Genomic DNA, 26,759 nt, shown 5'->3' on the forward strand with positions numbered 1-26,759 from the left:
TGCCAAAAAAGGACCTGACATCACTACTGTTCCATCAGATATGGACAATTTGTTTTGTTGTGTACTGTCATGGGGATTTTCAAATTCATAGCGTTTATAGCTTATTCGCAGCTATTTTGTAGATTTGACAATAAACCAGGCGCATTAAAAATCTGTACTTGGTAGAGTGACACTAAGACTGTTTTTTAAATGTTTCAGCTTGAATGAAACTCAAGTTTCCTTCACCTTGGATGAACCCTCTGATTACTTTGGATTTCTTGAATGAGTTTGGTGACATTCAGTCAAAGTTTAATTTGAAACCTGCTGTGAATTTCCTGAAAGTTGTCAAGGAAACGTTAGTTATCCTCAGCGGACTGGTAACCACGGTGCATTGTTGTGGTGCATTGTTGTGGTGCGTTGTTTTAGTGATGTCATTGGATTCACATACCAGTCTTTGTCTGGGTTTTATCTGGTATGCATTATTTGTACATCTTGCCATAACGGCTGTCTGAAACAATGTGAGGTTCAAACAAAGAAGACGGCTTTCACTCTGAACGAAGAATGTGTTCACATATCAACAAAGCAGTTATTGAGTATCAAACCAACCAGCATTAAGTAGGAAGTGATACACAGTCGTTAGTGAAGCCACAACAGTTAGCCCGACTGTTACTTAGAGTATTGCATTAGCGACACATTAGCTTTAGATAGCAAGTACTGTGGCTAGCTTGGTTAGCAGTAAAACGTTTTGGTCTGAATTATTACACATAGAGCACAACCCACAGAAAAATTTAGCAGCAAAAGTCAGCCAACACTGTATTTTGCATTATGGCAAATTAAAGGGACAGTACCTCCCAAACAAAACACATATTTTTCCTGTGACCTGTAGTGCTGTTTATCATTCTAGATCATTTAGATGTGAGTTGTAGAGTGTTGGAAATATTGGCTGTAGAGATGTCTGCCTTCTCTCCAGTATAATGGAACTAGATAGCACTTGGCTCAACAGCAATGTCTTTTTCCAGAAATCATGACCCTTGTTGTGAGCAATTTCATGCAGGAACTATTTTCTTTCTTCCGAACTACATTCTGTAACCGTATCACTACGTAAATGGAAGTCTTCTTATGGACAAGAGGCTCGTGCTCATGACAGTGCAAGATGTAAACATCATTAGCGTCCTCCTTGGCTGAGCTCTAACGTTGTGGGGCTAGGTAAGCTAGCAATAAATGCACTCTTCCTTCTGCACAGTGTGGCAAAACTGCTCACAGCAAGGTCTATGGATTAACTTGCGTGACGGGGTCGTGATTTCCGGAAGGAGACATTGTTGTTGACTTTTTCATATGTATTGTTTTGGCGCTTTGAGCACCACAAGCTGAGCACCATCTAGTTCTGTTATATTGGAGAGAAGGCAGACGTCTCTATGGCCACTCAGCACTTGGCAACTGATACCAAAACAATCTAGATTGAGAAATAGCTCTACAGGTAAGAGGAAAGATATGCATTTTTTTTATTTTAGGGTAACTGTCCCTTTAAGTTCTTTTTTACTTTCCATGCTGGAGTTGAAGCATTATTATATCCTGTGTGCTGTTATTTTTAAGTGACAGTCATCATTTTCTGACATGAGCTGTTCTGTGAAATCCCCCACACTTCTTTCATTCTCTTCCTGTGCCAGCCTGGCTGCATGGCAGCGTGGTCCACTGTGGTCTACATCTAGAGCACTAACTAGGCCACAGAAAGACATACGCCCACTTAACTGTGCTGCACACTCTCGCACACGCATACACACGCAAATACATGGCCACATGTACATATGTACTATACATTTAATTAATCTTTCACATATCTGTGCAGACTGATGGACGGACATTAAGGGAGAGTCTCACATGAGGATTAAAGAGGAACAATTTCACAGATGAAAATCAGTTTACATAGCCTAACTAACATCACATGAGTGTCATGTGTACAGAAAGCATCTGTAGCAAACTGAAAATGTGGAGATAGGTAAATGTGGGTATCTCCCTGCAAGGAAGGATCAAGTTACATTATGGGAAGTGTAGAATCCAGTGTTTTAGACGCTGTACAAAGGATTATGAATCAGGATATTTCGGCCTATGCCACATGGAGTTTGACAAATCTTGACTTATTTGTCTCATGTTAGTCCCTCAATGTGTTTCCTGTAGATCTGACTGACAGAGGAAATTTGACTGACGTGTGAACATTCACATAATTTTGTGCAGTCGCCAGCTCTCAGACAAGCTGAGCTCCAAACTGCCTGTTTTCCTGGTGACAAGTTGAAAGTCTTCTTTCTGGAGAGACCACAGGGATAGATGCTCGAGAAGACACAACCATTTTCTCTTTCTCACTCAGACATACTCACACTGGTTAACACGCACACAGATGAAAGGCAGCAATCCTGCTGCTCAGAATATCTACACTGCAGACGGGAAATTGGAAGGAGTCTGTAAAATTACTGTCTACAAGACTAAATCACAGAGAGCTGGGAGCTACCACATTATCGAATCGACAAAACATTTAAGGTCAGGACACGACTTGTCTTAAGAAAAAAAAATAGTTCTAAATATTTGTTCTCAATGTTCCCAAAGAGGGGGCAGGTTACTCAACAGAACATTACAGACATGAGTGACAAGAACGACTCAAATGATTAGTTGTTTTTGTCTGGTGTGAAGGGTCAAGATAGACGTCATTATGTAACAGAGAGAGCGAAGGGGAGATTCTTTAATGCTGTAAAAATTTTAATAAAGGGACCACTTGAGGCTTTACTGTTTGCACAGTTAAGACAACATGTCAGTGTTTTCTACACACAGCTTTGCCTGCACAACACTGTTCACAAAGCAGGTGTTGAACTTCTACATTTTCTTTTTTTTAAAATCTCATTTTCACTTCTCTTTGAGTAATTGGGATTTTAGGAAGTGTCGTCAGCTGATGCTGCGCTGTCTGAACAAAAAGATCAAAAAGTAGTAGAGTTTGAGATTTTACTTGAGTCCATTTTCTGCTACTTTATGCTTCTTCTCCAGAACAGTTCAGATGCAAATATTGTAACTTGAGTGTAAAGATTCAGATCAATAACACAAAATATAATCACAAATATACTATTCAATGTAAGATAAAACATTATTGATCCATAGGAGAAAATTACATGCTACCCAGCAGTATATAAAGTAAATAAAATTAGCTCCACTTCCACCAACATCATGATGCCATCAACACATTAATTTGTCAGTAATTATAACTCAGTGATATATTTGATTTTTAAGTGGGCCATTCTGCATAATTAGTACTTTAACTTTTGGTAATTGAAATATAATTTGATGCAAACACTTCACTGCACTGAACATTAGTCTTGGGTAATATCAGAATATTTCTTAAAAGAGGGGGGTGGAAACCTTCAAGCTTCTTAAGGGGAAATTAACTAAACAATACAGTAGGGGTGCCCTTATTATCTCGTTCGTGATAATAACCAGTATAACTTTTAATATGATATGAAAAATTCATATCATGATACTCGCGATATTTCAGTTTGTTTACATATTGACGTCATACGGTTACCCATGGCAACAACAAGCATGGCTGAAAGTGAAGTTATTACCCACTCTGCAGTGGTTCCAAAAAGAGGAGCAGCTTCAGTAGTGTGGAATAAACTGTGGCGTCGTTAGATCTGGGTGTCCTGAATGTTTTATGAACAGCCCCGGACTTCTCAGACTCTTTTAGCGGCTTGTCATAAACCTTTGGTAATGTAAACCTACGCGATGCTCATGGCTCCCAAAAAAAAAACATATATGTGAATATGCGATAGTTATGGTAGCATGACAGCCTGTCACAGATTACAGCGTGATGATTAGAGGAGAAAAAGCAGAGCATAAAGGTCCAGGTGGAAAAAAACAACTCAATCATTTGGGGTTTTGATAAAAGAGAATCTGTATCTCAATCTGAGTTACTGTTGTTGTTAACAAGGGGTACGCACGCATTTCCCACCTAACTCAATAACTTTATAATGCCAGAAATAAAATAATCACAACACTAAGATATTTGGAAAACTGGACAAATGCATCAGTGCAGCAGTGATGACTTCGGTCTGTCTCAACCTTCCATCAGCACAAAACAATGACAACACTTTCACAGTCAGCAGTTCATTTCATTTCCACTGGGTGTCCACACCTTGCAGGCTCACAAAAGGGCGTGTCTGACAACCAATCACATCTGTTAAAAGAATGCATCATACCTAGCAACAGGGTCAACCAAGTTTCTGTTCCTTCCTCGAGTTGCTCTGAGAACTTTCCCAAATCACTTCTAAGCTAGGACTCCTAACTAAAAAACCTTTAGGCTAAGTTAGGAGCTCTTTGACAGTATTCTCAGCATATTTGTGAATACGGCCCCAGGTGATGAGATTAAAAGTTTAGCTGCCAATTATTTATCTGCTGTAAAAATGTGTGGGTTTTTTAATTTTCTTTATTATTATTCTATTATTTGATTTCACTAGTTAGTGTTGTTATTATTTTCCAATGTTTTTCTCATTGATTTCCCTGTAACGGACTCCAGTACTTGACATTTTAAGCCTCTTTTATAACCTTTTTCTACTTTGCGGTCACTATAAATCTTAAACAGACATACACACTCCTCCTTCCTCTACTCGTAAACAGAAACTTCCTCCTTACTATGTCAATAATATGTTTTAAAACACAAACATGCTGACGTCAGGTCATTCCACCTTAAGTGCACATATACGTTAACCTTGACAGTTGGCACGCGGCTCACTCTCCTTTTATGGTCTGTGGACTGATGTTATTTTGAGCTGGGTGCCTTCCCAACACGAGTCTGGTGTTTGTCTTGTGAACCAGACCGTACAGTTTGTGTGATGATGATTGAACACTGACCTGCAGTCAGGGGTCCACATCTGCTGCAGGATCACTGCAGACTGATTCACAGACACTTCTTCTCTTCACTTCTGATTGATTTGTTTACTCTTGTGAAACCAAATCGTCCTGATTATCAGGACAAAGAGCCTCCCTGTCTCAGCCTGTCTCTCTCAGGCCTGGTAGTTGCTGCTTGCCCGCCCCACCTTAGCTCCATCCAGACTACAACCTATTCTAAAAAGTGGGATTTTTCTGCCCCCGTGCTGACAAAGGAGGGCAGCAAGCAGTAAACCACAAAACTCTAGGCTTCTGTATGGACATTTCGCCCATGTTTTCGTCAGTATTTGCTGCTGCTAGAACTGCAAGAGCTGTAGCTGCACTGCTCTTTATACTCCTACTACTATCAGGGTCATTTTTAATACTTCAACTACTATGCTGCTGCTGCTATAATGACTGCTCTTAGTACTGCTTTTACTGCTGTAACAGTCACTTGCTACTAATGATAATGCAGCTGCTATCACTGCAGCTTCAACTCTCATTTCTTCAGCGACTTTTGGGTTGGGCATGATGATGATATGCCATGAGACTGACTTCACCAGAGCAGCTTGTCCCTCGATATCTCTTGTCATAATCAGTTATGTTGTTAATCAGTAAGCAGGGTTGGGTTGATGTAGGGTTCACTGAATGTTTTGCATTAGTGCAGGTACTTAATTCTTGCATTCGACAAAAATGGACACTCTAGTCTCTCAGTTGAATTTTCACCAAATGAACTCTGTCACAGTAAATACTATATAACTTGACAAATCAAGGTGTTTGATATGTCACAATATCAATATACTTTCTACACTTTTTGTACATATCACAGCATATGTCATGATATGGCAACAAGAAGTCACATGTAAAATAAATTAATATATAGCAGTGGAATGCAGTTCATGGCATTTAACATAAATTATGTTATTGTTTTATATAGTGAACTGTTTAACACTGCTGTGCATTGTATCAGAAGAATCTTTTAACATTTATAAGGCTGTAAATAAAGATTATTTACATTATTGGAAAGCTTAAAATTGTGATGTCATCAGATGCCGTGTTTTGTCGAAAACCTTAAAATATCCAATTTAGTATAATGTAAGACAAGGAAAGGCAACAAATTGTTGCATCTGAGAAGCTGGAACCATCAAATGTGACGATTTGTGCTTTAACAATAACATCAGTGATTAATCAAAATAGTTGCTAATTAATTTGTTGTTGTCGACTAATTGATCAATTAGTTTATTGTTGCAGCAAATTACTAATTTGCTAATTTTTATTACAGTTTGCTTGGACAACAGAGTTTTATAAAATGCTGAAGAAATACGTCTTTATTGTAAAAGGACCATTCAAATGAAAGTCGAGTTATCGCTGCTGTTACTACTAATACTAGAATTACTGGTACTACTAGCAGCTTCAGCTGTTGGCACCACTTTTTAAGCGTCTGCATGGGCAACAGCCATGGCTGGAGGTTATGTTTTCAGGTTGTTCTTCTGTCCATCCAACCATTCCATTCTCATCAGGTGATAGCTCAAGATCACCTTGAGGGAATCTTCTTAAATTTGGCACGAACGTCCACTTCGACTCGAGGATGAACTGGTTTTGGTGGTCTCACTAATAATGTTAAATGGGATAAAATGATGAAGTGATAATCAGCATCATAATATTTTTGTGGCCATTTTTCAAACCATAACTCAGGAACAGAAGGAACTCAAATATTCTGTCAGATACTGAATTGGTGACACTAATCTTGGGTGTCCATCTTGAAACTGTGCTGATTGTACAGATCGTCCATACTGTGGGGTTGAAGATGTGTGAAGCGTCCATGTCTTAGAATATATAGCTTCTTTGCAGCAACATCCATATTTGAAGCATTGTCACTGCTACATGTGAGTCTGGGAAGATATGGATGTAAACTGCAACTTGATTGGTTGGCGGAGGCACACAACCACGAGGCAGTAATTCTAGTATAATTGCTACCTCTAAGCTATTTGGACTCCCTGTTCACATACTGTTGTGTACTTGTTGTTCTGGGGCTGTTATTGTTATTATTGGATTTGGGAATCACATGTATGTCCATATACCTCTGGCCATATTGTGTACTAATACTGCCTCTGCTACTATTCCTACTATAGTTATTGCTCCATCACTGCTAGTACTACATGCAGGTATAACAGTACTAATTCTACTCCAGCTACTGCAGCTGTCCTGTATAATTATTGCTGCTTGTAATGCAGTTGTTAGCACCAGTGTTAGCTGCTATGACAGCAGCAGTAACCACAATATTTAGCAGATTTCAGGGTGTGTCAGGTATTTGTGCCGTGCTTCAGCCTTGCCTATTACTGCATGACTGTTTGGAGGTTCCTGTCTGACAAACTGATTGACTTAATGTTCAAAATGTGACTTCCTCCTCCATAATCTGGTTGCTCAGGTAACCCAGTTTTATGTTGAAGTATATAAGCCTCATAACTGGGTTAGAAAACCAGGCTGAATATAAAAAGTTAAAATGTTTGGATTTTTCCCTTTTTGAAATGTGGATCTGATCGCTGACCTGCAGCGTTGGGTTTCATCATCTGTGCAAACTCAGATTTGCACAGAATTTTTGCTGTTATGCCAATAAATACATGGTGCGGTGCAGCACCTCCTTAAGGATTATCATTACATATCTTCATACTGTTCTGTCTGTACTTGACCAGCTGAAAGGCTCAGACACACGGTCTGGGAGGTCAGTGTTAACAGCTTATGTTGAATAACTGAAATGGTGAAAGCATTGTAGTGGTGAATTCAGGAGTCTGTCTTTTATAGATCCCATCGCAACTTCATATTGTTATGGGATTGTGATAATCTGTCTGCGCTCCTTCTGAAAGCCAGTTGGATTTGTTTTCTTCTTTTTCTTTTTTTGCCATGCCAAGAGGTTATGGAGCCTGTAGTCGTGTGCACTGAAGTCACACACACTCAGTAGGACAGTCACTTTGTCAAAAAATAATTCAAAAGGTAGATAATGTCTTAGATTTGTTGTTGCATTTTACATCAGCACATAGCCTTACCTTTATCCACAATTTTGCCATCTAGAGTAAAGATGTCAAAAAAGCTGCTGCACATTACTTATGTTCAGCATTGCACTCTTGTTCCTCCATCATGCTGTTGGAAGAGTACAAATTCACTGAGAGGGGGAAAGAGCATTACATTAGATCAGAGTGCATTGCTTCATCACTAGAGTGTTTGTACAAAGTGAATTTTTAATTCATACAGACAAATACAGATTGATTTTTTTTCCACATTCAAACCAGAGCTTATCCTCTGTATCATCCCCTGTTGGCTCACTGCAGACATATTGGTATCTGTACCTTTGTGACACTGCTTTTAATGTTTGATTTTATGCCCTGCTCAACTCTGTCCTGTGCTTTTATTGTCTCCTAGTTTTCTAGGTTTAAATGTATTACTATGATCACTTTTTATTGTCATTCTTTCCGTATATGTCTGCAGAATAAGATGACATTTAAGGGCAAGATATGCACTGATAAGTTTATTTTTCCACCATTCAGTGCTCTGCTCAGTACATATCTTATATGGTCTCAGTTTTTTAATAACCAAATTTGAGGGATCATTTACAAAAATGGTAATGTGATATGTTTATGTTAGTTATGTTATTATTATTAGGTATTTTTTCAAACCTTATTTGTGTTTGTTTTTTTTTTTTAGTTGTTTTTTATACTGTTAAGAATGTAAACCTCGAGTTTTTTCTGACTAGCTATAAATTGATTATGTTACTAAAAATGAATCCATCTTGGCTAAATTGATTTATATTAATATAAGGAGATCTTCATTACTGCTGTAAACGCTGTGTTTTCTGTCTGTCTCTGTTGTTTTTCACTTACTGAGTATTTCTTTGCATAATGTCCCATCAGCGGTTCTTTTAGTGTTGATGAGAAAACTGTTTTCACATTTTGTGTCTTACTTTGACTTTTTCTTATCTACTGTAGCACCTAACAGCTGTTTATGTGCTAATGTAACATCATTTCTAAAGTACCTTACAACATACTTCCTGGATGTCCGAAGGCTAACACAATCTGCTCGGCTCTATTGATTATCGGGTCGATTGAATTTGAGAGTCGGGCTCCTCAGCTCCTGCTGCTGCTCTGCTGAGTCATGATGCCGTCAGAGAGTGGGGAGCTGATAATGTGTAGAAGAAGAACTCAGTGCGAGTGAGATATACAGTGTTCCTCAAAGCATTTTTAGTTTAGGATTAGACTTTTTATTAAGATTGAGCAGATTAGAGTAATTGCAAATATTTAGTTCCAGCATTTATTTAATCATTTTTAGAGCTGGGTTGAAAAAATCGATTTAATCGATCCGAATCGATTTTCCTTTAAATGGCACGATATCGATTCATTAATTAAAAAATCGATCTTTTACTATGACTATTTTCCTCCGTGGACGTGTTGTAAAGCCGGTAGCAGCCTGCAGCAGCCTGCAGTACTATCAAGTAGTCTCGCGAGATCAACATTTAGCACCTGAGGTCATGGCGTGAGATCTCGCGAGACGGCCGGACACTGAATGAAGACAGAGCAGCAAACAATGGTGGGAGCACATCCACTGAAGGCATGGGTCTACGGTGCAAGTATTTTCACTCGCATTTTCCCTTAAAAATATGACGCTAATAATGTACGAATGTTTATTAAATGCACATCAGTTTCACAGAAAAGATTAAGAAATACCACTAAGCATCAGCACACTTCTAACTGTAGCCTCAGTTTGTACCTCATGCAGATCTGCTGGTAAAGTTAACTTAGCGTTGGCATGCTATTCGGGGCTGCCGACGATAACATTAACATGACAAACAGCAAGGCTAACATTACGGCTAACAAGCTAACGTACTGACGCTCCTCAGACACTCAGACACACACACACATACCGGACAGCCTCTCAGTCCTTCCTTAGCCGCTAACGTTAGCTCATGTACAACACATGTACCACACAGAAACTTTTACAAAGGGTCATAATGTGCTTCTAGTGACTGTCAAATCGCCAGCGAACATTGTTTAAACTGCGGACACAGAGAGCAGCGTGCCTGCTCTCATGGGACAAAGATCCTCTGAGAAGAAAGACGGTTCACTCTGCTCTGCCGCCAGGAACAAACTGGGAAGCAAAGATCTTCTCTGAGGAAGAGGGTTCACTTTGCTGCAGGGTTCACCTACGTATATTGTTTCTCTTCTGATACAGTCAATGTGTGCATCACAACCACTGTAGTGGTTTATAAGACGGTTACAGGCAGCAAACTTGTGGATGTCCTTTGTTTACATTTTTTGTAGCCACTTCATTTAAATTGTCTGCCTTGTGATTAGATTTAATTTAAAATATTTATTTTGTATGTATTGGTCAGGTAATGTTAAATAAAAGTACATGATGACTAATGTACTGCTTTGGGGTCAATTCTTAATGTAAACAGTATTTTTAATAGTAATGCACCAGGTCAGAGGGTTCCTTGTTAAATATACTTCATTAGTTCTCAGAAAATATCTTAATATCCAAGCAAATTTTGTATCATAATTGAAATATACTTGACTGAATCGATATTGAACTGAATTGAATCGAATCGAATCGAATCGCGAATCGGGTCGAACTGAGTCCTTGAAAATCGAATCAAATCGATCTGGAAAATCTGAATCGATACCCAGCCCTAATAATTTTGTCTATTTTAATACCACAACATCGCCCCAAAAATATTCTTACAAACCATTAAATGTGTCATAAATACCATTAAACGTAGCCTGCTTTTATAGAAAAATTATCATCATTTGATAGTTAATAAAACATTGAATTCTTCTCATAAATATGCAAATTTACAGATTATTTATTTCCTGACAAACTGACACAAAACCTTGACATTGCCAAAAAAAAGTCTGAGAATGAAATTTTGTTGTGGTATTTTTGTGTATTTTTTATATATTTTCAACACAAACTCTGAACTTTTTGTGAAGAAAGGTGCTGCATGAAATGTCTGGTCGTACATGCAGTTGATTATCTCCATAAAAGCTGAACTGTGGTGGGAAGTCTTAGTTTCCAAGTGTGTGTGTTTTTCATTAACAGGAGCAGTTAGCTGGATTGGAGACCATGTTTTACCTCTGAAACATTTTTCTCCCCTATTTTATTGTAATCTAAATCATATTTCTTCTCTCTCTTTCAGTTGCTGGACATCAATTGGACAGGACTCACAAACATGCTGGACATTCCTGGTCTAAAGTAAGCAACTGCATCTAATGTGCGATGACTGTGTTGAAGTCTCATGAGCGTGTGTGTGTGTGTGTGTGTGTGTGTGTGTGTCTTGAATTAGTGTATTTGCATTGCATGACTGTGTGTCATGTGTTGATCTGTGCATCCATTAATTTGAACTGGAATTAATCTACTTTGTTGTTAAGAGCCGAGCAGCCACATCCTAAGCACACATACACACACACACACACACACACACACACACAGAGCTGCTGTCCATAATAGCCAGCTAGCCCCCTGTAGAACTGTGTGAAGCCACCTGGCCATCATTACGAAAGGTACGAAAGGTGTGTGTGTGTGTGTGTGTGTGTGTGTGTGTGTGTGTGTGTGTGTGTGTAATTGAGACACGATGTCATAACTGTGTCTATTTTGTCTTCATGTGGACGTGCTCTCACACACACTGTGCACATCCTATGTGTACTATATGCAGACCACATAATGCACACACATCCACACAAACACACACACATATATATATATATATATATATATATATATATATATACTGGTCACTGTTACCTCATAGATGAGGAACCTCGCAGATGTCACTGATTCTTTCATGGTTTCCCACATAAAATAATAAAATAATAATACACAATAAGCAGTTGTTATTTAGGATCAATATTCAGCTGTAATGCTCTGTAAATGTTTATTTCTTTACCAGTCTTCTGACATTGCATTGTGGGAATATTTCAACTTCATATTAGATTGGATGAAAATATTGTTATGGTTTAACTGGACCCTCTCCAATGCAAATGTTGGGCACATTATGACGGCAATGAAATGACTTCAGAGAGGATGAATTCAAATTTCTCATTCAAATGACGCACAGTGTGACTGCATAGTGCAGTACAGAGTGCCATATACAGTAGCATTTATCATAGTTGACTAAGTATTTAAGTATTTTTGCAAGAAGGAAAATCCTCCTCCATTTTCATTCTTGTGTTTTGAGTTGGTCTGTTGAGCTCATGGAAATGTTACATTTGCTCTGTGGAGTTTTTTTTTTTTTTGTTAACAAACAAAAGGTATGTTTGCATTGTGGGTTACTTACCTTGAGGACTAAAAAACACAAATATTGTATTTCCTCCCTTATAAAACACTTGCATTGTTCTCAAAAGTTTGAAACCAGAATTGTTTTCATTTGTGTCCAAAATGCATCTCCCCAAACACTGCTGCTAAAAAAAGGGACATCTGTAAAAACTGTGGACCAGGAACCTTTAATCCCACATCATCTAGTTCTCTTTATACAGCTTTGTCAAACTAACTGGTTCTTTATCTGTTTATTCCAAAGTATAAGATGAAATATAAAACCTAACACAGATTGAGCAAATATTTTTTAATGCACAAATTTGAATTGTGCATGAAAATGATAGATAGAAATGCCAGAAATGTTATGAAAAGCTTAAATATTGCAAGCAGAGAGTTTGCATATGAAAAAAGAGATGCTGTCATCCTTCCTCTTCTACTGTAGATAAAACTCTCTTTTGCTGCCTCTCAACATTATAGGCCTGCACTCCACCAGAAAGCCACAACTACGTGTAAAGAATCTTACTCTACTGAATTTAACTTTGATACTGTCTGTCATTAATTATGTAATGCTGCCATGTTCACTAGAATATATTTGATGGAAATATGCTTCTGCAAAATGTTGATAGAAACATCACTAAAGAGTCGTTAAACAGAATCTGGGATGCTTTTACAAAGCTGGTATAGGTTAGAGAAAAGCATTTCTTTTTTGCCCTTGTCAGAAAATATCACATATGATTAATGCGAACTCTCAACAGTAGGAGAACTAAAAGCATGCTGGGTACTCAGGACGTTATGGGGCGTGCAGAAGCACATCCTTCCAGTTTGGTATAATGACAAAATGAAGCCGGTGCTTTGAAGAGACATTCCCAGTGGACGAGCAGCCGGAGCGGTCTATCAGGCTCTCAGGCTGTGCTGCTGAAACCATTACATTAACCAGCGGATCACAGAATGGATTATGACCTTTATTTTTTCACCGCTAAGTGTTGGTATTTATAGAAACATGATTATGAAAGGAGAGCCGCTGCAGACAGAGATGTGATGTTGGGTGGATTAGGAAGGAACATTTCAAGATGGGATTTCTTTTAGTTCTGCGTCAGCCTCGAGGAAGACACGGCAGCGCTAAACTTCAGATTTGACAGTAAAAATATGCACTGACGACAACACTACACCTGTCATCACTGCCAGAGCTGCAGCTAATGATTATTTTCATTATGGTTTAATCTGCCTTTAATATTCTTGATTAATTGCATCGCTGATAAAACGACAGAAAAGAGTAAACAATGCCCGGTGTAATTTCCCAGAGGTATGTTTAATCCAGCCAACAGTCCAAAACATCTAAAGCTATTCAGTTAATCATGTATGACAAAGAAAAGCATCCCATTCTCACATTTAATACACATCAAAGCAGTATATATTTGGCTTTAGAAAAACGACTTAAACAATTATTCAGTGATCCAAATAGTTGCCAGTTAACTTTCTGTCGATTGACTAACAGATTAACCGGCTAGTCATTGCAGCTGTAGTAGTGTCTTTGTAATTTGCATGTCAGTGCATTGCAAAAAAACAAAAAAACTAGTGCACATGCCTCAGACAGCAGTTGTGGTTTCATTTCAAGAGTTTTTGGAGCTGAAGTAAAACCAGAACCTAAGGTCCCCTTCCAGAGTTACCAAAGTCCAGATTAACATTCATGATATTTAAAAAATATCAGCCCTACAAATGTAACTGTACACATTTTGTTGTGTGGTTCACTCCAGCAGGGGCTGATCCAGAGGTGGCATCTGTGAAGCTGTAGCTAAATGCTAATGCCACTGTACTAATCTGCTCACAATGACATGGCTAACATACTTATGTTCAGCAGGTATAATATTTACCATGTTCATTATCATAGTTTAGCATGCTAACATTTACCAATAAAAACTTATTTTTTTAAGTCACAAACATCCTTTGTCCACTCTTTAGTCACAATTTCAAAACTCATAAACACCATTAGCACAACATGTATCTGTGCTTCGTATCTATTATTAAACTGCTTACATTTTTTTTACATTCAAGCTTACCCAGTACAAAAAGGATAGATCTGTCTTGACTTATTTACAAATGCTTGCACACAGCATGCCAGAAATAAAAACCTAATGCTCAAAACTTTACATACAGTATGAAGCCTCTACTTGTGTACCAACAGCATCCCAGAAGCTATATTAACACAGCTGATAAGCATTTTCAAATGAACAGATCATTGAAACATTAAGGAGTAGCTGATTTAAGTTGTGTCACACAATCACATCTGATTGTAATCTCACATGGAGACATAGCCTGGTGTTGCCGTTCCTTCAATTACATGCACACATACAGTAAAAGGGGACTTTATTTTATTTATTGTGTTTAATGTGGATACAGAATGATACAGAGGAGCAGAGAGAGAAAACATAATGTCTGTACAAGTGGAGCAAAGACAGAAAATTGAATATTTGGCCAATTGTGTGATGTCGGTGTGTTGCTGTGTGAAGAGTTAAGAAAACGTATCTGAATAAGAGGTGAAGTAAAACAAAGTACAGCTAAGACTGATGGGCTGATTTCTGTGCTAGATGTAAAGTGAGGGGATCACCAAACTTATTACGATTCATCCTGAAGGGAACAGGAATGTGCGAACTAAGTTTCATGGCACTTGGTTCAGTAGTTGTTGAGGCATTTCACTCAAAACTATAAATTTTAGCCTCTACGTGGTGCTAGAGGAAAAAGTCAAGAGCTCACCATCGTCTGATGAAAATTTTCCACCCAATAGTTGTTGAGACATTTCAGTCTGGATCAAAGTGGTAGACCAACATAGAGCCAAGCAGCAAGCATGAGACAGTTAAAGCTGAAACTGTTCTAAAATCTGACATTCAACCCAGACTTCAGTATTATTGATTGTTTTTTATTGCACTTCCACCCATTATTTTAAATGCAGAAAGACGCCATGCAACAAGAACACAGCAGCCTGCAGGTGGCCATCCCGTACCACAATGCTAACTGTATTCCTCTATATTGACCTGTTGATCCTGGTTTACTGTTTGTTTTCAGCAGAGAAACTCGCTGCGGTTTCCAAAAGACTCCGCCCTATGAAATGTGGCTTTCCTTGTTTGACAAGTTTGTAGGAAAACACCAGCGTGTGTGTGTGTGCCTGTGTCTGCAGTGATCGTGCTAAAGACCTGCCCTCACCCCACCCTTCTCACTCTCTTCCTGTGTGTCAGTGTGAGAGTGCTCATCATGTCGTCAGAGATGATTTGCAATTTGCCCTGAAGCAACAGGAAAACCTGGGTCACCCTTGGGTGTTTGGTTAATGAGCAGACCAGAAATCGGCTAAAATAAACTTTGCACTCATATTAAACTGTAATCTGAAACTGACCCAGGTTCAGCTCTTACAGGGGGAATGTATTTCTGTAGTAAGGTGCTGCAGCTGTGTTTTAGCACAGGTTGCTGCTGCCCTCTAGAGGAAATGAGACCAAATATCAGCTAGGTGTTTTGTTTATGTGGTCCATGCAAACTGTACAAAAGTCCTGTCAGCTATACACAGGCCATACAACCTGTTAACCAGTTTGTGTTGGTGGTGGTGATATTCTCTAATCACGCAAAAAGTGATGTGGTTGAATTTGCTCAGGTTGTAAGATTTCAGCCTGTCAGATTTCTGCCATCACCCCAGGAGATAAAAATGTATTTAATTTTTTAATTTCAACATCTCTTTCCTTACACACTGTCCCTGTTACTCTAACACTGTCATCAGTTTGGACCTACTCTCAAACAAATAAGTGATCTCAAGCTGCAAACAATATTTTTGTTATCGATGACTCTGAAGATTGCGTTTACAACTAACTCATGTGTCTATAAAATGTCAGAAAATAGTGGAAAAGGCACATCATTTCCCGGGTGACACCTTCACTTTCTTGTTTTCGTTGAACGGTCAATATATTTTGCTTTAATGTCATGTATGACGAAGTAAAGCATCTAATTCTCACATTTTTTTGGCATCTTTACTTGAAAATATGACCAAAATTATTAACTGAATATCAAAATAGTGGCCAATAAATTCTCAGTCAATCACCAGTTTAACTCAGAAGCTCTAAAATGATCTCTTTTAAAATGAATTACATTGTTTCCTGTGGCGTGTCCAAAGTAACGTGAACATGGAAAAAACTGATGTATTCCCACACCCCTATCAGAATTCCATCAGCCATTAGAAACATGTATCCCATGGCGTGCATGTGCAACCTAGCTATTTACACTCTAACATATACACACATACCACACTACTGTTACAGTATCTCATGTCAGGCTGCCTAAACACCAGCTGTGATTGCAGCCAGGGTTTAGTGGCGTCTCAATATTCAGTACATGCTGGTTGTTTCCTGTTAGGATCAGTCAGGAAGCTGCAGCCCTCGTCTTTCAGTGTGTGTGTATCTTATATAAATAGTGTCTGGAACCAGAGACGAGTATACTGTATGTGTTGGTGCAAACTTGTTGATACACGTGTGTGTGTTTTAGACATGTGCAGGGCTTGTTACATGTATGCAGACATATAGACCGGTGCAGATTTTTAACCCTTTGCTTGAGCAGGCGTGATTCTGCAGGGCAAAAAACAAACAGCTGGAAATCCTTTTCACAATCACAAATTTATCATTCAGAAAAAAATATACATGTTTTAAGGTTATTCTTTATTAATATTCTCCCTCCCTCTGTCTTTCTACCTTCTTCATAATCTCCCTCCATTCTTCACCCCTCTTATCTTTTATTCTTTCTTTTCCTCCATCCATCTATCTCAGTGGTTTGTGTGACAACATTATCCAGGACATCATCTACAACTTTGTGGTCCTCCCCAACCGCATCACCATCCCTCTGGTGGGAGAGGCCCAGCTGGCCCAGCTACGCTTCCCAATACCCAAGGTATTATACACACTCACATAGTTCCCATGGTCTTAAAGCAATACGCCCATATTGATAAATCTTTTGATTGACTGAAAATGATTTGATAAGGAATTTGTCCTCTTGTTTCAGATGTGATGATTCTCTGCTCTGTGCTGTTTTATATTGTTAGCCGAATTTGCTCGCCGAATCTCATGTTTTACTTCAACCCTCCAATCACAACTGTTTATCTAATATGGGGCGAGATTGAAACAATGACTGACAACAAGTGTAGCCTTCACACTTGACACAGAATATATTATGACTTCATTTTTGGCTCATGCAGCCTCGAACCGGTGGCACGTTGGCGAGAAACATAGCTTAGTAAAGAGGAGCACTGTTGAGGCATTTTCGAAAACAACCAAGATGGCTGCCGCTTATGTTGAACTTTCTGTTAAAGTACTATTTTTGAAATTCTGATGTGACTTGCTTACATATACATTGATGCTACACCATCACAGCTCATCTGTACACACTGTGGTCTGTTTATTTGTCTGCCACTCAGCGCTATGTCACATTTCATTACTTTGATTGATTGTAGGTCTATCCTAATACGTCCAGAGGCATTTTAGTCTAAGGCTGTTGATGCCCCTTGGAAATTGAAAATGAACTGAGAGGTTACAGATTAACTTGCATCTGCAATTTGGTTTGGCGATGCCAGGCTAGATTTATATCCTTGGAAAGTGAAAGTGAAAATGAAAATTATTATTTATTGCATTATACTATTAAAATGACTAACTATTTTTACTGATAACAGTGTGGCTTTGTTTGAAAAAAAGCCCCCAAATCCCAAACTTTCCTTTGATCATTAATGTCTGAACGTCAGCTGCTGCTCATTGTAATCATCATCAACTGCCCATTGTCACTTTAAAGGTATTAAATTAATACTCTGTGCTTTGTTTTTTATTCTACATCCTGCTCAATGGTGCTCCAATTCAAATTAGCTTAAAGCTAACTCACATGTCTTTGATTATACATGGGCCTGCTTGAGAAACTTAACTAGAAAGACCCCACTTACTCTCACACCCCTCATGACTTAAGTTTTAATCAACAGAGGAACCACTAATTTGTGTCACCATGATAGAGCTTTTAAGTCTTGTGGCTCACTGATGTAATTTCCAGTGTTCTTTAGGTTTCAGATTAACTTCTCATCCTCTTGTTAATGAGCAAGAAGTGAAGCTTTTATTATTTCCCCTCAGGTTAGCTTTCTACTGCTAAATAACTTTCAAATTGCCAAAGATCTTTTACAACACTCAGAGATGACCTTTGGATTCAGCCTTGAGGCATATGTGGGTGCCAATTGTCCTCTTTTGACACAGGTCCACACATATTTGGGTTCAAATTTTATTGTACATATTAAAAAATAAGATATCAAATGAGTTCAAAGATGGTCTTTCCCCAGTGTCTCTTTTACTCCCTCTTTTTCTGGTCTAGCTTCATCTCACACTCTCTGTTACTCGTCTGTCTCCTCAGGGTGTCCTGAGGATCCACTTTATCGAGGCCCAGGACCTGCTGGGTAAAGACAAGTTCCTAGGAGGGCTCATCAAAGGCAAGTCAGACCCATACGGAGTCATCCATGTTGGGACCCAGCTCTTCCAGAGCAAGGTCATCCACGAGACCGTCCACCCGAAATGGAATGAAGTATACGAGGTGAGCCACACGCTCTGACAGAGGGTTTCTTTTGGAAGGAAATTTGAGTATATATGTTTTATTATTTATATTTTTCTATTATTGAATAAGTTAAATTTTAGTTTGGCCTCATGCATCCAACGATACACACAGCATACATGGGTCCCATCAAATTAAGAACCTTCCTGTCTGGTACATGTGGAGTAAAGTGCTAGCACTTTAACAGCAGTGTGTGTGTATATGTGAGTGAAGGTCGTATGAATTTGTTTATTTGTATTTACAGGCCTTGATCTATGAAAATACAGCACAGAATGTCGAGATTGAGCTGTTTGATGAAGACACTGACAAAGACGACTACCTGGGAAGGTACAGCTTCTGATAAGACAACAAAACTGCTCCTTATTGCCAGAACCTAAACCTCTCTACGTCTTCTGACCATTGTTAAACATTACATGTCTGTCTCCTTTTGCTTATAATGTCTAAATAGTTTACATAAGTTAAGGCACTTTTTAAGGGATGATTAAGGATAGACCATCTAGCGTAAGTGATGTAGGTAGTAACGAAATCTGAATACAGGTTGTCGCTGGAGACACATGATAGACACAGATGTGAGCAGCGATGTGTCTCGGCTTTCCACTTATGTTCAGATCACCAAAACACATCTTAAAACTAAGTGTAAACAGTGTCAAAGTTTCTGTAGTTTATGGGTTAACTAGTACATACTTTGCTTAGCATATTTTGTCTCTCACGTCTTATATAAATCATATTTGTCATAAACAGCCTGCACTGTATGTAATAGGATTTCACACTCCATTTACCAGATGGTAGTTTTCCATTGAAGGACAGGGCCCCAGAAAGTGATGGGTGAATCCACGGTGGTGTTTAATGAGTGCAGCGCTGTGTATCTGACTTTAATTTCCACCAGAGCCCATTAACTGAGCCGCCGTGTGAGAAACAGTCTGTCGTGACACTGCAGCCAAACTGCAGCGCGATGAGTCAGCCTCGCTCAGTGAAACTTTTGTGTTGTTTGTGACTTGTTTTTCAGTCTGTTGATCGACGTGGCCGAGCTCCAGAAGGAACAGAAGGTCGATGAGGTAATCTACATCTCCTCCTCTCAGTGCAGTCAGCTCCATTTTAGACTCAAATACTTAGATAAAGCAGGAAATTACTGTGGTGCTTCTACACTGCACATACAAGAGATCACCCGTGGGTGGTGCCGAAGTTTATTTGATGTTCTGTTGATAAAGTTAAAGTTTTTGTAAGTTATACCTGTATTTTTTTTTTTTCCAACTTTTCAGCCATAATTCATGTTCAGCATATTAATGCTCACACCAGCTACCCAGTTCTTTTTTTAATGATTTTTTTCTAGCTTCAGAAATTTAATTTTGTGACATTTATTTTCTCCTTTTTTTAAAATGACCAACCAGTACAGACCAAATACCATGAAACAAATAGATTGCCTTATTGCTCACATTATATACAATATAGCTACTGTCATAATTAAGTTAAATAAAGTACCTTTATAATAAAGTCATGTATTGTCATAATTAATTAAATCAAAGCAGAACCACTATTGTTCTTCATCTCATTGAAAGAAGGGAGAGATTTAGACTATTTTGATCTACAGACCTCAAATAAGTTTGAATTAAAATTGTAAATAGACATTTGTGGGTTCTAATATTATGTTTTTTTATTCTGATATGGACAATAATGTGCTGTTTTCTTCCCAGACTGTCATGTATGAACAATCATTAGAGAAAAAAAGCTATTGCATCTTCTATGTCTGAAGAACCCTTGAGTATTCTGCCATTAATATTAACAACTGACATTTCTTTATCTACAGTGGTTTGTGATGGAAGACGTGGCTACAGGGAAGCTGCACCTCAAACTGGAGTGGTTGTCTCTGCTGCCCACACCTGAGAAGTTGGACCAGGTACAGAGCCATTGCTTTACTTAAAGAAACTGCTCACCTTATGCAGTTCATATAAATGATTAAGATGTCATATTAGGCTCTGGGGAACCTGTGATGGACATTTAACCTCCAGCTCGCCTGAACCTTGTGCCACATTCTTCACGTGAAGCCTCGCAGGACCAGTTTTACCAAAAACCAAGTAGTTATTTATCAGTTCTTCTCTCCTCACAGGCACTAATGAGCATCAAAGCTGATCGTGGTCAAGCCAATGATGGCCTGTCGTCTGCGCTGCTGGTCGTCTTCCTTGATTCAGCCAGAAACCTGCCGGTAAGTCAGTCTGGTTGAACTTCCCAACGTGCACCTGCAGTAATGATTTCCAGATATTTGTTAAGCCCAGGTGAAGAAAATGGTCATTTACAGATGCTTCATTTAAGGAAAGCATGTAGAGGCTGATGTTTATGAGCTCTCCTGTTGACTCCTTCTGAACTTTCCATTTGTCATCATTACAGGTTGCCATGTAGGGATGGAAACATGTTTATTTTCTTTGGCGCATGTATAGCTTTTTTATTTAAACCCATTTTATATGCAAACATAGATATATATATATATATATATGTGTGTGTGTGTGTGTGTGTGTGTATATATATATATATGTGTATATATATATATATATATATATATATATATATATATATATATATATATATATATATATATATATACACATACAGTACAGGCCAAAAGTTTGGACACACCTTCTCATTCAATGCGTTTTCTTTATTTTCATGACTATTTACATTGTAGATTCTCACTGAAGGCATCAAAACTATGAATGAACACATGTGGAGTTATGTACTTAAGAAAAAAAGGTGAAATAACTGAAAACATGTTTTATATTCTAGTTTCTTCAAAATAGCCACCCTTTGCTCTGATTACTGCTTTGCACACTCTTGGCATTCTCTCCATGAGCTTCAAGAGGTAGTCACCTGAAATGGTTTTCCAACAGTCTTGAAGGAGTTCCCAGAGGTGTTTAGCACTTGTTGGCCCCTTTGCCTTCACTTTGGGTTCAGGTCCGGTGACTGTGGAGGCCAGGTCATCTGCCGCAGCACTCCATCACTCTCCTTCTTGGTCAAATAGCCCTTACACAGCCTGGAGGTGTGTTTGGGGTCATTGTCCTGTTGAAAAATAAATGATCGTCCAACTAAACGCAAACCGGATGGGATGGCATGTCGCTGCAGGATGCTGTGGTAGCCATGCTGGTTCAGTGTGCCTTCAATTTTGAATAAATCCCCAACAGTGTCACCAGCAAAACACCCCCACACCATCACACCTCCTCCTCCATGCTTCACAGTGGGAACCAGGCATGTGGAATCCATCCGTTCACCTTTTCTGCGTCTCACAAAGACACGGCGGTTGGAACCAAAGATCTCAAATTTGGACTCATCAGACCAAAGCACAGATTTCCACTGGTCTAATGTCCATTCCTTGTGTTTCTTGGCCCAAACAAATCTCTTCTGCTTGTTGCCTCTCCTTAGCAGTGGTTTCCTAGCAGCTATTTGACCATGAAGGCCTGATTGGCGCAGTCTCCTCTTAACAGTTGTTCTAGAGATGGGTCTGCTGCTAGAACTCTGTGTGGCATTCATCTGGTCTCTGATCTGAGCTGCTGTTAACTTGCCATTTCTGAGGCTGGTGACTCGGATGAACTTATCCTCAGAAGCAGAGGTGACTCTTGGTCTTCCTTTCCTGGGTCGGTCCTCATGTGTGCCAGTTTGGTTGTAGCGCTTGATGGTTTTTGCGACTCCACTTGGGGACACATTTAAAGTTTTTGCAATTTTCCGGACTGACTGACCTTCATTTCTTAAAGTAATGATGGCCACTCGTTTTTCTTTAGTTAGCTGATTGGTTCTTGCCATAATATGAATTTTAACAGTTGTCCAATAGGGCTGTCGGCTGTGTATTAACCTGACTTCTGCACAACACAACTGATGGTCCCAACCCCATTGATAAAGCAAGAAATTCCACTAATTAACCCTGATAAGGCACACCTGTGAAGTGGAAACCATTTCAGGTGACTACCTCTTGAAGCTCATGGAGAGAATGCCAAGAGTGTGCAAAGCAGTAATCAGAGCAAAGGGTGGCTATTTTGAAGAAACTAGAATATAAAACATGTTTTCAGTTATTTCACCTTTTTTTGTTAAGTACATAACTCCACATGTGTTCATTCATAGTTTTGATGCCTTCAGTGAGAATCTACAATGTAAATAGTCATGAAAATAAAGAAAACGCATTGAATGAGAAGGTGTGTCCAAACTTTTGGCCTGTACTGTACATATATATACAAGTTTGGGATTGATAAGAAAAGAAATACTCAAAGTCAGATTTATGAGACATTAAGTAAAACTGATGTATTTTCTCTGATTTTTTATTTTATCATCCCAAAGTTTTCATATATTGTTTTTATTTTTCTTACATAAACTGGAGCTGTAGTGTTTTTACTTTTGTTGCTGTACGGTTGAATACTTTCATGCCTTTAAGAAGAGTTTTTCTTGATTTTCCTCCTGTCCGTTGCTCCAGGTAGTATGTAACAAACATGATTTGGATTGTGTATTTTCCAGTCAGGTTTTTGCTTGTTGGTTACACTTCATACAGTCTGGAAACCTCTGTCCATCACTTATTTTCTTTTCTGAACTTCTTTTCTGTTCTTCACTGCGTCTCATCCTAAATTTGCAGTAGAGAGAGGACTTTTACTAATAAGATAAGATAAGATAAGGAAGGATAAGATAAGATAAATTTACAATAATCAAATAAAAGGAAAATCTGTTGTAACTGTGCTAAATCCATGACAGAAAGGCAATATGGTGTTATTATCATTATTATTTGTGTCCATGTGTTTTTCTCGTCTCAAGTATTGCGCCTTTTTAAATTTCCATTTCAATCTGTTTAACACACCAAAATGAACATTTACATGAATACAAAAAAGTCGGGAAGCTGATTAAACTGCTGTCAGAGTTAGTTTGTGTCACAATTAGTGCAGCAGTTGAATCAGTTCTGTAAGTCACAGTGTAAGTGCAACTAAGAATAGAAGTGCCTGTCCATAGGACTGAAAGTTCCTCTGGGAACATGCATCAAAGAAGCTCTTGAGCTTTGTTTATTGTCCATCAGGAGCATTGCAGTCTGGTTAAGCTCACTGACTCTGTACATGGCACAAAAATAATATTCTGATAAAGTTCATGAGGCTTTTATTTGAATCTAGTGGTTTAAATCGTGATAATATAACAATACATTTTGCATTGCTTCTGAAAAAGTAATTAAGTAATTTGTTTTACAGTCATTTTGTGGATTATGCCTGGGTGATCTTGTAGAAATTGATTTGACTCTTAAGATCTGTTAGTGTTACAAATGGATCTACTTGTATTATAAAAACAGCATCCTCTTCCTGCTTTGGCAAGAACTCTGGGTGCTACTTTATGTATGCATTTACTCAGCAGTGGTCTCATTTGTTTGTGGTAACTGAACTGTCACAGCACTTTTAAGTCTATCTTGTCTACTCTAGTATTTCTTAGTATAGATAAGTTTATATGTAAGTGTTTGAACTCTGTAGTGCAGGCCTCACCTTCCTCTTTTCAGCCTTTTCTTCTTCTTCTTCTCTGCTTCTTCTCTCCACCTTACATCCTCCCCCTCTGAAGAGCGTCTTCGAGGGGAACTTGGGCTCTGGCTACTTAAAAGAGAGGCGAGCGGCGGGCCTTGTGTTTTGCGAGAACACTGCCTCTCTCTATAGGACCTTATTTGTGAGTCCGCTGGCTGTTTTCTGCATCCTAGAGTAGTTTGGCCAGTGCCAAGGTGTGATTGCCTCAGCCCGAGGTCATGTTCCTTTGCTGTTACGTTTGCTTGTGTTTGCAGAGAACTGTTTGCCTGATGAGCATGAATCCCGACTAGTGCATGAGTTCCATAATATCATTACTTGTTATGAGTGTTATTTGTTAAAGTTAGACTGATTCCAAAAAGCTGAGGAACGTGATAGAAAAATGTGACCAGAAAATAAGCAAACAACATCGAGGGTTTAATGTTTTAGGGTGATCAAAAGCATCCTTCCTCTGTTATTTTCTCTCATAAGGAATTATTGATCTCACAGAATTAGTTGACACATTGTACATTGTTTCCACTAATCTAGTTTCATCAGATGGGTTATTTTCTGGAAGGCGGAGGCGCTGGCTGTGCTTCTAATAAGATGAGCCTCGCCAGAGCTCATTCTCTGTATCGATGGCACTCATTTTCTCCTTGGAAAAAAAAAGTTGTGTTGATGTTTTTCTGCCTCACTGCCAGCACAGATTGAATTTTAACAGAGCAAAAGTTTACAAAAGGATGAAACAATCAATACTGCTCTATCTTTGCTTTTCTAGAGGTGCAGCTCTTACTTTATGTTCTATAGGTGTCTCATTGACAAAACAAAAAATACTAGATAAGAATTTTGATGCACTCATCTTAAAGTAGTCTTGATTCCTGAGATCTGTGTGAGTGTTAGACATGTTTGCTCAACTTCATCCTTCTTATTTTAACAGTGTTTCAGGTGACGGAAAGTTTAATCTAGTCATCAAAAACAATTACCATTTTAGTCCAATTAGTTACAGAGAACAGTGGACATGTTATTCTTGTTTTAGGCATCACTGACTACGTTCACATGCACACTAATATTCCACTATTATTCAGACAGTACTCTGAACTTGATATGGGTTATATAACCAGCATATTCGGTTTGGATATTCCGAATAAGGCCTATCCCAAATATTGGGATATTTGGGGTTTTTACTGCCATTTGCAACACAGAGCCTCTTGCCTGATTACAGTCAGCTCTGTGTGTTGTTATGCATGCATTGTACACAAAACAACTAGCCAGGAGTTTGCAAGGCTGGTGTACAGATGCATGCCCAGAAGAAAAGCCCACATTTCTGGTCAGAAGGAGAAACACACCTACTTGTAAACATTCTGTAAGACTTGGATATTAACAGGTTTATGGAAATGGGCAACCTTTTGAAGTTGGTGATTTAAGGAATGGAAGAGGGAGGCTGAAACTCTGATAATAAATCCTATTTTGATGCAAAGAAAGAAAAAAAAACATAAGTGGCTCCAGCTGTTCTACTTCTCTGTATTTTGACGTGATAAACGACATATTAGGGCACGTTAATCAGAGCATGCATAGTTGCAAGTAAACAGGAATATTAATGGGATATTCATTTTCATTTGACATGTGAACAGTTTAGTGGGAATATTGTCTTTTCCGGAATAAGGGCAAAAATCGGAATATTTTGTGCACGTAAACTTAGTCAATGTTTTAGCTGACAAAAGTTTTCAAACATTTTAGTCCAGTTTTAGTAAGGCTAAATTTGACTGTTTGAAATCATCTCCGGTAAAGAGCTTTAATACATTACATTTTCAAATAAAACAGACAAAAAAGTCAAATTTCTATTTGTCAACAAAAATATTGAGATATTGTCAAAGTTTTAATTACTCTTTTTTAATTCATAATAATATAAAGAAATTTAAAGACAGTTTTTTCATCATATAAAAACTGTTGTTGATGAATATTTCTCACAGTTTTCAAAAATTCACAAGACCTTGAATAAGCAGTTCACAAGCATATTCAGAAAGCCCCAGATGCTCTCAACCACTGGCACCTCTCAGGCAACTTAAAACAGTCTTTAGGAACTGTTTGTACTTTATGTCATTGTCAGAGGGCAGTTTTATGTAACGCTTTATTTGAGAGGAAGGAGTGCATTTTGATAAGTCTGAGAGACTTAGAGCAGGGAGGGTGAATTCTCTGTGGATTGCTTTCCCTCCATCCTTTCTGTATAAACCCATTGTGTGTCAACAGGTTTTCCCATCAGTCTCTTGTGTGGCGGTTCACCCCGACTCTGCCACCAGGGGGCAGCACATGGTTACTGCTCCATGAAAAACTAAAGCAGTTTTATTTTATTATTTTGAAAGGAATGCACAGACTGTTCTGATAGGAAATGATTTTACCTCAGTCTGTGTATTACTTAAAAATCTTAACCTCTGATCCCGTCACTGATCCAACATTCTTCCATGATGAATTAAAGCTGAGCTT

The 26,759-nt window shown here is 38.5% G+C and overlaps 1 protein-coding gene across 4 annotated transcripts in view; it reads left to right on the top strand.

The window, feature by feature from the left end:
* The window catches only part of esyt2a (extended synaptotagmin-like protein 2a), a 66,784-nt gene that overhangs the window by 31,034 nt on the left and 8,991 nt on the right, over positions 1–26,759 (top strand). For 2 of the 4 annotated variants that reach the window (XM_033650212.2, XM_033650213.2), the window contains exons 8-15: positions 11,066–11,121; positions 16,977–17,097; positions 18,589–18,765; positions 19,028–19,110; positions 19,790–19,838; positions 20,588–20,677; positions 20,888–20,983; positions 24,343–24,444. In XM_033650212.2, the coding sequence (XP_033506103.2) occupies positions 11,066–11,121; positions 16,977–17,097; positions 18,589–18,765; positions 19,028–19,110; positions 19,790–19,838; positions 20,588–20,677; positions 20,888–20,983; positions 24,343–24,444 (774 nt within the window). The remainder of the gene's footprint in view (positions 1–11,065; positions 11,122–16,976; positions 17,098–18,588; positions 18,766–19,027; positions 19,111–19,789; positions 19,839–20,587; positions 20,678–20,887; positions 20,984–24,342; positions 24,445–26,759) is intronic. The other 2 variants (XM_033650215.2, XM_033650214.2) reach the window with 1 other exon arrangement.

The sequence above is a fragment of the Epinephelus lanceolatus genome, chromosome 12 (assembly GCF_041903045.1).
Source record: "Epinephelus lanceolatus isolate andai-2023 chromosome 12, ASM4190304v1, whole genome shotgun sequence".
NCBI lineage: Eukaryota > Metazoa > Chordata > Actinopteri > Perciformes > Serranidae > Epinephelus > Epinephelus lanceolatus.